The 12,591-nt window shown below is 34.1% G+C and overlaps 1 protein-coding gene across 2 annotated transcripts in view; it reads left to right on the plus strand.

The window, feature by feature from the left end:
• The window catches only part of PLXDC2 (plexin domain containing 2), a 366,773-nt gene that overhangs the window by 320,802 nt on the left and 33,380 nt on the right, over positions 1-12,591 (plus strand). The window contains exon 14 of one of the 2 annotated variants that reach the window (XM_025043487.1): positions 11,706-11,862. The exons of the other annotated variant lie outside the window; for it this stretch is intronic. Within the exon in view, the coding sequence (XP_024899255.1) occupies positions 11,706-11,737 (32 nt within the window). The 3' untranslated portion in view covers positions 11,738-11,862. Of the gene's footprint in view, positions 1-11,705; positions 11,863-12,591 lie in introns of those variants that run through there. 2 annotated transcript variants of the gene reach the window in all.

Raw genomic sequence — 12,591 nt, forward strand, 5'->3', positions numbered from 1 at the left:
TTGTTATAGGCTTGTGCTGTGTCTGTGAACAGAGCTGAGACAGATTGCCTGCTTTCAGACAGCTTGTGTTCTAAAGAAACTTCGAGATGGTAATAAAGATGGAGTATCTAATAGCATTTCTCATGTGGTCATAAAACCTTTTTATAACTAGCATCTCATGGACTTAATGTTTTGTGGAATACACATTGGGAAATAGTTTTCTAGAAAATTGCCAGTTATTCTAAGGAAAATCTTTGTTTTGCTTCATGCAGCAAGGAATCATAAAACTTTGATGATCTTAATTCAGTGCATTAGAACTACCTTACGATGCTGAGACACTGCAATAAGTAAATTCCAAGATTTAAATGGAGGATTTTTTATTATACTTAGAAGAGCTGACTGTTGGATTTTCAGAAGATATTCAGATATGCAGCAGGTACCCATCAGAATTTCAAAATATCACAGTAAGAATCTAAATAGGTCTATAGTCTAGAACTTTTTTTTTTATGTCTAGGTTGTTTAGGCAGTTTTCCTAAAATATACTTAGAGCGTACCAACCTGAGTGGTATGAAGATAAATTTTCCTTCAAAAGAGTATTTAAGGGAAGTCACACATTACTTTTACAGTTCCTTCATCAGTATAGCATTCTATCATTGCTTTTTATTTTATGGAATATGGAGATGCAGGAAAGGTTGCCAACTGAAATCTAACTTCATTAGTTAATTAAACATGTTGAAAGAAAGTTCAGAATTGTCCTCTCCCTCCCCTCCAGCTTACTATTTTACAAGATTGAAATAATAATAAAAAGATGCCTAATTTAAATGGTTTCTCACATTTATTGGGGATTTTTTTAAATACAAGCTAATAAATTTTTGTAAATTGCTATATATTGTTGCAAAGAAGTTTAGCACATTTTATTTCTTGATTTAATTTCCTGATTTAATTGACTGTTCTTAAAAGCACTTTAATTTAGAGGTCTGTACTCTTCTGAAAAGGTGACATTTGGCAAAGTAGTCACTATGTAACTAGAAACCAATGACTCTGCCTTCGTATACATTATATTGGCTTGCCTTGTCTCTGGGTCTTTCTGGAACATTTCTGTGGGTCAAAGTAGTTGATTTTCTTAGCGGAATCCACAGCTGACATGATGGTATATTCACTTTCCAGGAGATTTGCCTTCATCTGTGATATCAAAGCTTAAAACACTCCTAAGCCGCTGGATACCAAAAGCACACAACACAACTTCTCATATTTAGGACCCAAACTGAGTGGCAGTCTGCTAACTACATCTCTCCTCCCGATGAATATTCAATTGTGCATTGAGTTTCCTGCTTCCTTTCAATTAGGTCTACGTGGAAACTCCACGAGTCTCAGACTAGTTGTTTGCTTGGAGAAGTTTTATTAGCCTTAGAGGTTGAGTGGAAATTCTAAGCTCTGAAAATACTTTGGAGAAGAGAATGTGAAAAAATGGAAACAAAGACAATGACAGCTAATGAGTACAGACCCCTTTCGTAAGAGACGTAGGTAGCATTGATTGACCATGGTGAACGGCCAAATACAAAAACTCAGAAGAGCCCATCCAACGGCGTCACTGTATCTCCAGCTGAAATATTACTGGTTGCACGTTTATAATACTAACTTCAGAGTAATACATAAGTCTAATTAAATAGCATACCTGTCCCTTATTTATGTGAAAAGCAGAAGAAGAGGAGAAGGAGGAAGAAGCGGGGAGGGGAGCAAGAGAAAAAGAAAAGGAAGAGAAAGTGAAATATTGTGTTTACTGGGATCTAGGTACCAGTCTAAATGCCGTGCATACATTATCTCACTTAATTCACATAATACCCCTGTGAGTGGGTCCTATTATCATTTTCATTTTCTAGCTGAAGAAATGAGGATACGGGAAGGGTGGGTTAGCTGGCTGGTACATGGCAGGGCTGGGATGTGCATCTGTTTAATGCCCATGCAGATCCCCGGTCCTTCACCAGCTCATGGCTTTGCTGCTTCTTCGCAGTGCAGGTCCCTTACAGTCCAGTTGGACATGGGAAATGCCACTAGAAGGTGTTTCACTTACACTTACGGTATTCTTTACCCTTTTTCGTGACGACTGATCATACTTATAAGTGTTTAAAAATGAACTTCCTTTTCCCACGTTACTATGCATTAATTTCCGTTTTATCCTTTCTGCGGAAATCACAAATATTGATTCTCCTGTGTAATCGAATAGTATCAAATCATTGGCAAGTGGTCTCCATAGTATAGGGATACTCTGTAGCTTATGTTCAAAACTTAATTTATAGTTCTTCCAGTCTACTTGGTTGCTCTAGAAATTCAAGTTTAATTCACCATTAAAGGGTACCTAGAATGTATTCTTTATATACATAGATAACTATATACTTACCTTTAGGTAATGATTAATACACATTTAAAGCCACATCTTCTTCTCATGTTAATGTCTAACCACTATGCTATGCACCTTAAACTAATATATTGAAGGTCAACTGTAATTTTTTAAGAAAACAATAACAAAATAAAAATTAAAAAAAATAAAACCACACTTCCTTTGAATTTTCAGATCCTAGCAAAACCGTATTAAAAGAATTCCATTTTTAAGGAATGACCTAGCTATATATTTTAGCAGATATGACTATTAAATGCATTTTTTGGCATATGATTAGGTTGCTTTCAAATGGCACTCATCACCTAAATAGAAATGTAGATGTCTTTAAGATGCAAACTGGACAAAATTATATCCAAGGCTAAAAAGAGGCTTGCAAGCTGAATCAGCGGCAAGGTCTGTTAATTGAAAAGTAAAACCTTCAACGATATTCAACTCAATTTAGCAAATTGAACTGTGCCGTTCTGCTATGCTGCAGATATTAAAATTATTGCAAGCTCTGAAATCTGGTGATTTAATTTCATTATTTAAAACTTGTTGGCTGAGATTTATCCAAGTACCAAAAACTGTATTCTCTCTTGGTTTTTCTAAAAGTTCTTCCCTTTGATAAAATTGTTTCTTTTCTGAAAACATTTAACTCTAAGTTGTTAATTGCTAATAATATTTAAATAACATGAGCAGTCCAGGCTGCTGTTGTATGCAGGCGGTACTGTGTTTGTCATTTTCTCTTATTTCTAGGGCTTTTACTAAACTTGGATTCTGAAAGGCAGCATTCTTTAGTCAGAAGGTGGTGTCCCCATCAAAGAGATGTTGAAGTAGCTACATTAAGCAGTTTGCAGAACGTGATTAAGTTAATTTGAAGGTACAAACCTGCAAAGTGATTTCAAAGAGCTAATCCAGCTACACTTTGAATGAACTACTGTGGAATGGCTGGTCTGAATTTTGTTTCTGTTGTCTTTAGTTTCTTATTTCTGAATATATTATAAGAATTTTTTATCCGAACAGAAAATGTTAGAACATTATTCTGACTTTGACTGGAACACCTCTAAGGTTACATTTTTATTACCTAGTCTGTAGTGACAGATCAGATGTCTAGTGTTTCATTTATCATTCAGTAGAATTATTTTTTACTTTAATACATAAATCATCAAAGTAACATTTCTTTCATTTTCCCCCTACCTTCCACTGCTATTTTTTTTTTTTCGTCTACTGCTTTCACATACATCGCAGTCTTGTAAGCAAAGGGAGATTGTTACTTCCTTTTGACAGGCTATTGAATATCTATCACTTTCTATTTCTGAAACCGTAAAGTATCTTGGCATTTAGTTTTATCTTTTGCCTTGTTTTGGGTACTTTTCACGACAACACTAACTCTATTCTAAGTATATATGTTTCATAATAGTGAGCATTTCTTATACTTCAGAATGGTCTTTTGAATATGCTGTAAGATTAAGGATTTCTTTCCTAAAATTTTATCCACAGTAGTGGTTCTCAGTTTCCGTACATTGAAAGCATCTGGTTATTCTCATCTAATTTTATTATTTCAGCTTAGAAAAACCCCAGTGCTCAGACTGTTCTCCAGACCAGTTAAACTGAAACTCTGGAGCTGGGATTCCCGGCATCGATATTTTTTAAACCCCCAGGTGATTCTCAGGGAAAGGTGAGTTGTGAACTGGTGGTCTGATGCAATGCTCCGTAAATATCACGAGCATCAGAATCACTGGGGGAAGAGGGAGTCTTGTTAAAACGCATTTCCTGCCATAGTCGTTCTAGCGTGGGGCCCAGACCTTCACACTGCATTTCTCACAAGCGCTTCGATCTTGCGGACACCACCAGTTCACAGACCTCACCCTGAGTTCAAGGGTTGAGTCAACCTTCGATTTCTTTCTGCCAGAGTTCCGAAAATTAGAATGACATATCTTACTCTGAATCCACCCATCGATCCTTGTCTATACTTCATGACTCCCCTGAAAAAAAACATTTGAATTGGTGGCAACAGGAACTTATCTCTGTTGACATGTAAAAACTGTGTCTTTCTCAACAGAAGCAGGTCACTTAAAAGCGTTACGTCTGTTGTATCTCATGACTCATTTTAATATAATGTGTGAAAATTAGTACATTTTAGCTGTTGCAATTAGTTTTTAGTAAAGACAGTGATATTTTCTGTATGTTGTTGAACCATATGAAATTTTTTTTTACCATTTTTGACCTGCAGAATTGCAATTTCATTGTTCAATGTGATAGTTCAAAAATTGTTATCTAGCTTAGGAAAAGAAAAAGGGAAATCACTTTGGAATATGCTTTTTCCCCTTCATGCTGATTTGTAGAGTTTATGAAACTGATAGAACATAGAACGAAATGATGTGGGTCTCATAACTTGAATACTAAATTTTTTTCATGTGGGCCTGCATTGCCACTGCTTATTGTTCATGTAATGTGCTGATCTGATCCAGTTTAAGGGGGGAAAAAAGGAAGAAATGTTGATGGAGAGAAAAAATATGCTATTTTTAAAAAGATATATCTTTAAAGAGAGTAGTTTAATTCATTAGATGGTAAATTTGGTTTAATCTTTTTTAACAGCTACGTTTTCAATGGCTTGCTGTTCCAATAAGACTCATTTTTGCCTCAGTTTTATTTTGTGATTCTCAAATAATTCCACACAAGTTTTAAAATGTATCTTTGGTAGGAAGGACAGGAGTTAATTATTTAACACTAATTCATAACAGGGCTGTAAACTACTATGACCAAATATTATTATTTCAGTTGCAGTAATGATTTAACAACTTGTTGGATAAAATTTCAAACATGAGTGATTTTAACACACGTTAACATTATGCTCAGCAAACACTAAAGAAAAAATACAAAAATGTAGAGCTACATTTAAATGGAATTTTAAGAAATAGTTGTTTAACCTACAGAAACCAAGGGTGGAGGAAAAATGGGTCACATAATGTATGGACACAAAGAAAACAAATAGCAAAATGGCAGACCCCAGGCCAGCCATATCAATAATTAACTGTGAAAAGAATAAACACAATTAAAAGTATAGATTATCAGACTGACTTTTGAAAAGCAATATCTAATTATATACTGTGTATAAGAGATGTACATAAAACATGAAGATATAATGACATAAATGCTTTAATCATCAAAATAATCATTAAATGATCAAAAAATATATACCCTGCAAATGTAACCAGAGAGTGGCTATATACATGTTAGAATAATAGACTTAAAGACAAGGAGTTTAACAGAGGTAAAGAAGAAAATATTAAAATAACAGAGTCAGTTCATCAGGAAAACATCACAATATTAAAAAATTAGACTAAAAAGATTAAAAATTAGGAAGTATATAGATTTAATCTACACTATTAACCACTTTGGCCTGGTTGATATTTATAGAACACTGTTCCAGACAACTAGAGTATAGACTTTTTTCTCAAATATACTTTAAATGATCACCACGATTGACCATATACTGAATCATAACAGTATATTTCTATTTCAAAAGATTGAAGTCTTATAGGCTACATACTTTGACTACAAAAAAATCAAACAAGGATCAGTAACAATACGATCTCTAGAAAAACCCTAAATATGTGACTAGTAAAACCACTTTTAAATAGTAAAGGGATCAAAGAAGAAATCACAGGGAAAATTAGCAAATATTGCAACTGAATGATAATGTATGCAACATACTAAAATTTATGGGATGCCGCTAAAAAGTACTGAGGAAATTTTGTTCTAAACACTTATATGAGAAAAATTTTGTTCTAAACACTTATATGAGAAAAAATATTTAAAATTAATGATCCAAGCCTTAAATTTAAGAAGTTTAAGAAAATGAGCAATTAAACCCAGAATAAGTGCAAAGAAGGAAGTAAGATGAGTAGAAAAAATTGAAATAGAAAATAGATAAACGATAGAGAATATTAACAGAGTCAAATTTGGTTCTTTGAAAGCTTTAATAAATTTAATAGCCTCTAAGAAGACAGTTCAAAAAATTGATAAATTCATTCATCAAAGTCATTGAAAACATTTGTTCATCAAAAGTTCTGTTAAGAATATGGAAAGGTAGGTCACATACAGGAGAAAAATATTGTAAGTATTTACAATATGCATATAATACTTACAATATGCAATATCCAGAAAATATTAAGGACTTCTGCAAATTAATAATAAAAAAGATAGTGGCTAAAAATAAAAAGACGGATCTCGGAAGCTAAGCAGGGTTGGGCCTGGTTAGAACTTGGATGGGAGACCGCCTAGGAAGACCAGGTGCTGTAGGCGTAAAAAATAAAAAAATAAGGGATTGTAAACTGTCAAGGTCCTTGCAATCTGTGAGGTCAACCAAGGATTACCTCACCTAAAAAAATAAAAAATAAATAAAAGTAAAAAGACAGGACACTAGTACTGGTGAGGATAGGACATGATGCACTGGAACTCATCTGCATTGTTGATCAGAGTGGTATAGTACAGCCATTTTTAAAAAATGAGCAGTCTCTTATAAAGTTAAACATATCTTCCTTTTTGATCCAGAAATTTCACTTTTATTTAAACATACCCTCGAGAATATTGTGCAAGACTATCCATAGTGACTGTATTCATAATTGCCAATAATGACACATGTATCTTAAAAACACTATGTTAGGCAGAAGTCAGGCACGATAGAGTATATACAGTAGGATTCAACTTATGTGAAATTCAGTATAGGTGAAACTAATCTACAATATTGGAAAGTAGCACAGTGGTCGTCCATGGTGGGGTGCTAAGGATTGACTGGAAATGGGAAAAGGGAACTTTGCGGAGGCAGAGAGATTTCTATATCTTGATCTCACTGATGGTTACTTTGGTATATACAGTTATAAAGATTTGTTAAATTGTACACTTGAGATCTGTGCATTCCAAGGATGCAAATTTTACTTAAGTTAAAAAAGAGAGAGACAGAGACAAATTTTGATGTGCTTCTCATAAACTGTATACAGTTTTTTTTTTAATTTTCATATGTAAATTCTTTCAAGCTTCTTGAAATTCTCAACTCAAAAAAGGAAAAAGGCATGTCCCTAGCAGACTGCTTTCTCTAATTAGTAGGTGTAAAATTTCACATTTCTGATTATTTGATTGATGTTTTGCTTTAAATTATTCTTAAAACCTTTCTGTGTGGTTGCTAATAATAAAATTATTTAGCGATTACTAGACGGTTACTATACACCAGGCACCCTCCTAAAGGCTTTGCATGTTTATCTCATTTAATCCTTATAGCACCTTATAGCACCCTATAAAGAAAGTAGTATTATAATCTCATTTTACAAATGAAGTATCAGAAGCATAGGGATTTAAGTCATTTGTCTGGGTTCACATGGTTCATAAGGCATGTACTGGGCTATATACCACCAAAGGCTCTGGCATCAGAGCATGCGCTGTGCTCCCCATTGCCATCCTGTCCTGCAGGGAGGATTACCCCAGATGATACACAGTCGGCTATTAGCCATTTGTCTTGTTTTGCTGGTACTGATGCTAAGCAGTGAAATATAAATATCTCACAAAACTGGTTCTCATTGGTTTCAATCTTTCTTTTCACCCTTGATATATGTGCATGTTTTATTCCGAAAATGCAAACGAAAATGAAATTCTGGGCTCTACCCATTATTTTTTTTTCCAGTTTCAGATTGTCTCCTTGAGATACAGCGCACATACATAGGGTCCTGCCCATTTACCCTCTTGGGGATTATGTACATCAAACCACAGCAGATAACAAAAGGATCATATGGTTGTTAAGAGCATCAAGGACTAAGGTTTCAATCCTGCGGCACACACGCTGGCCAAATTGATATTTCCAGCAACTACATTAATCCATGCTTTCTGAGGGAGCCCAAAGATTTTCATTAACTGAGCATAAACTCAGGTGCCAAAGAACTTGGACTTGGTTGAATATTCAGCAGTTTTCAAAAGAAGCTGCTCATGGGTAATCACTGAAAGGTCGATTTTATTTACATAGCCTACTGACCCTCAGCAGCTGGGCTTTTGTTTTTCAAATAGTGACTACAGGTTCTTATTCCATATCCTGGTTACTGCTGGGATCTGAGGATAGAGTGTTAACCCCATAAGGACCTCAGTAGCCTATTTTCTTAGGGGTGGGTACACAGAGCAGGTGCACATGACATCGATCTTGGTCTTTCCACTGGAAAAACTATTTACTGAGGTGGCCTTGCTTTCATCCAACACACACGTAAGCTTCAGCAAGAGAAGGGATGCCATTTCCATGAATAATATCAAGAAGGCCTCATATTGACCTAGTAATGCAGCCATGGTTAAGAGAAAAGAAATACTAAGGTTCCATGTCAGCTGAGTGGTTCCGACACACAGCTGTCTATCAGGGTAAAGAGGAGTCTTCCTGCATGTTCAGAAAACCTGATGGATTTTGTCAGGAAGTAAACATCCGTCATGATAATCACAGGTTTGTATATAAATGGACTGTTTTACACAAGTGGCTTCATTCTGGAATGAATAGGATTAAATGGTTTTAAGAGTCACTCTGTTCTGTACCCCTAGATCTTGAAAGTACTTTGTCAACCTTATTTTTGGTATTCCAGAATCACCACGAATAAACTCATTAGGAAAACTCTCTAAATTTTTTCTGTAATTTAAAACCCTAATTTCTTACCCATTGCAAGGGCTTGGCATGGAACTAAAAGAGAAACTATTTCCATGAAACCCTATACTTGTAATATTTAGCTGGAGAATTAGGTACTAAGACTTCTTTTCTCTGGGTTATTTTGTAAAAGTAGCAATATTATTTGTTCAAAAATAATTTTTAAAACAAGACAGCTTGATATAGAAAGCTGTTGTTCAGGAAAGTTTAAAACAAAGAGCTTGGTTGCTGAAAATATCAGAGGCATCGATAGAGTATTTTAAAAAAGTAATACGAAAAAGGTAATATACACACATAAATGAAAAACAATAATGGATTATTCCAGCGATTTTCTTTGGTCTTATGGTAACTATAAATACTATAAATCCCCCTCTTAGATGCTCACACAGACACATGCATGAAAAACCCCGATCGCATAATGAGGTTACAGGCAGGCTGAGTGGTGACTGCTCTCCAAAATCCCGCATTTTGATGGAAGCAAGCATTTCTTTTAATATGATTTCACAGGAATTTTATTTAGCTTTATTTTTTCTAAGATAAAAGGTAGCAGATTATTATTCAAAAATGACCGTCATACCTTAAGCTCTTTTAGCCCAGAATTTTTTATATGTTTCCCTGAATGAAATTTCACAGTTTGCCCTCCTATAGCACGCGCTGCAGGAGAGAGGCTGGGCCTACTGTCCCTGCCAGATATTGTCCTCACCATGCATAATGCACTTAGCTGTGGCTTGTGCACCCATTTTAATACCTTTTCACAGCACTTACCCAAATTCCTCTTATGGAGATGTCATAATGTAAATTGTGAATGTATCATCACAGTGATACACATCATGGATTAGGTATAGCTTTTATAATAGTTTCAGGGTACTCTTCTACTTTCATAATATCGACAGATTGGAAAGCATCCAAAAAATAGTAATACCATGAGTAAGAAAATGAAAGAACTAGGAGAATGATGAAAAATAAGAAAATATATAAAACATCATGAGAAACGCTAAATAAAGTTAAGGTCATCATGGCTGTACAAAGTTAAAAGAGCTAAGAGGAAAAATATATGAGCTACAAAATGAGATCATTTACAGGGGTAACTTCAAAAGGAAAGTCAATTTAGTTAAAAATTTTATCACTTGATTTTCTTCCATTACATACTTTAGCTTATAAATGGGTTAGATAATATTCCACAGGGAAAGTCATGTGTCTCTGTGTGTTTTTAATCCAAAAATGGAGTTCTAATATTTTAAGCATTCATAGTTCAACTTCATTCTGAAGCTTTAAAAAAAAAAAGAACATTTTACATCATCCGTATGAGATTTATGAATGTTGAACAAGTTTATGCGAGTTAGACCCCAAAGGACATTAACACATTGTAGAATTTATGGGCTGTAGTATTTCTTTTTAAAGCCAAGAGAAGAGTTAGTTCTAAAATGAATAAACTTTCAAACGAGGAATATTTGTATCTGTTTAACTTTATTCCTAGACTTTAATTATTGGCAAGATTAATAGTGGGTACAGATCATTTTAGCAATGTTTAAAATATTTTTAACATATTGAAGAGTTACACTACTAAATACAGAATATCAATGTTATATGCATGTCAATCCTGAAAAAAAAAATCACTTATAGAAAAAACAAGGAGACATAGAGATTTATAATTAAAAGCTACACTTTGAAGAAACATGTCCATTTTTTTTTCCTTCTTTCCTCCTGTGTTCTTCTACATTCTTCTTTCTTTCATCTTTCAATAAGTCATAAACTTTTCTTGGGAGTGCAGTGAATTAAACTCGTTTATGTGAAGACGAGTGTTTTCTAATATGTACTTATATCTTTTAAAAATCCGTGGTCTGTGCTATCACAGTAGCTGAAACATCCCCAAATGACAGATTGTTTTGATAGATTTGACAGTTTTCTCAGTCTTCTCTGTGTCTAAATGTTGATCTGCATTCCATGTAGCACTAAAAAGCTAGAAACTCTTAGATCTCCTCAGATGAGAGCATATTGTCTTTGAGACTATTGAATTTATGCTCTTTATGTTTTAAATGTTTTCAACAGAGTACAAAACAGGACTTGATTTGATAGACTTTTCAAATATATCTATATACTTCCTTTTTTGGCTTTGAGGCTCCGTTTTGTAGTCTTATTGTCCTTCATCATTCATTCCTCTTATGTGAATTACACAATGTAAAGCTGAAAAGCCTAGAGATTTTAAATTTCCTGTGTGTGATATTGTGTTTGTATGTGAGAGAGAGAAAGATAGTCATTTGGTTTTTATTTGTTTTTGGACATACGTGAAAAAGCGTAAGATATTTCCAAGAGTAGAACAAGAGTTTGGATCTTTGGACAAGATTCCTCCTGACCTTTTTAAATATTCCTTGATATGAGCTTAAGAAGTTTGTACCTGAAACAGGTTCAAAGTTTTCTTTGACCCACTTCTATCTGCCAGCTTCCAAGAACAATCGGTTGAGCCATAGGAATGAATGATTATTTCTAAAGTTGACATCTATGTTTATTGTCTTTTCTGAAGGAATGAAATGGATTCACTTGAGCAATCTGCCCCTGAGATGAATGAACTATATCTCAGTTATGGCAATTACTAGCGCTTGCTTACACTTTTTAAAATTTCAGTCTTGAATTTGAGGTGCTCATCACTTTTAACACAGAAAATCTCTTGCATTTTATTAGGTATCGATGTGTGCAAATTCTGTACCATTTAATTGGATGGTGATATTAAACTGGAAACCAAATAGTGAAAGAATTTAAAGTCAACATACGTCAACCAAGTGATCGCTTTATCTCCTCATCCAACAACCTTCAATAAGCCATCATAATAACTGTTAATAGAGAAAGCAGCTAATATACAGATGTGGAAACCTTGCTTTAATAATATGAAAGTAAAAACCTATGCCCTCCAGACTATGTGTGCAATTGGCCACTCCACTAGGATGATCACTCCAAAGCATTTGGGAAGAGCACTGACCTGGGACACAAGAATACCTCTGAAATATTTTGGAATCGAATTATCCACATTTCTCTTAAAATGGTTTGCTGTAATTGTGACACATCATAAATGCACGTTCACACCTATAGATCCCTAAATTTTTATTTTGTCTATGAGTTAGTAATAGTAGAGAATTCATGAAGATTGTTTCTTTTAAAATCGTCATCATCCAAAAATGTTATAAAAAGTGTTTGGTTAGTAAACTATACTCTGTACAAATTTCATTAGACATGAAATAGTGTCTAAGCATCTACAACATCACTATAAAGGAGAGTTTTAAAAGGAGATATATAACTAAACCATTATAAATAAATTATATTATAAATATTGTGTATATTATAAATAAATAATAATAGTCAAAGTAAACATTTATTTCATGGTAGCACCATTTACAATAGCCAAAATATAGAAGCAACTGAAATGAAATGCCCATAAACAAACGATTGGTTAAAAAAGTTACGGTTCAGATATACAATGGAATATTGCTCAGCCATTAAAAAAATGGATATACTGCCATTTGAGACAACGTGGATGGACCTCGAGATAATCATGCTAAGCGAAATAAGCCAG

Source organism: Pteropus alecto, unplaced genomic scaffold (genome assembly GCF_000325575.1).
Source record: "Pteropus alecto unplaced genomic scaffold, ASM32557v1 scaffold11, whole genome shotgun sequence".
Lineage (NCBI taxonomy): Eukaryota > Metazoa > Chordata > Mammalia > Chiroptera > Pteropodidae > Pteropus > Pteropus alecto.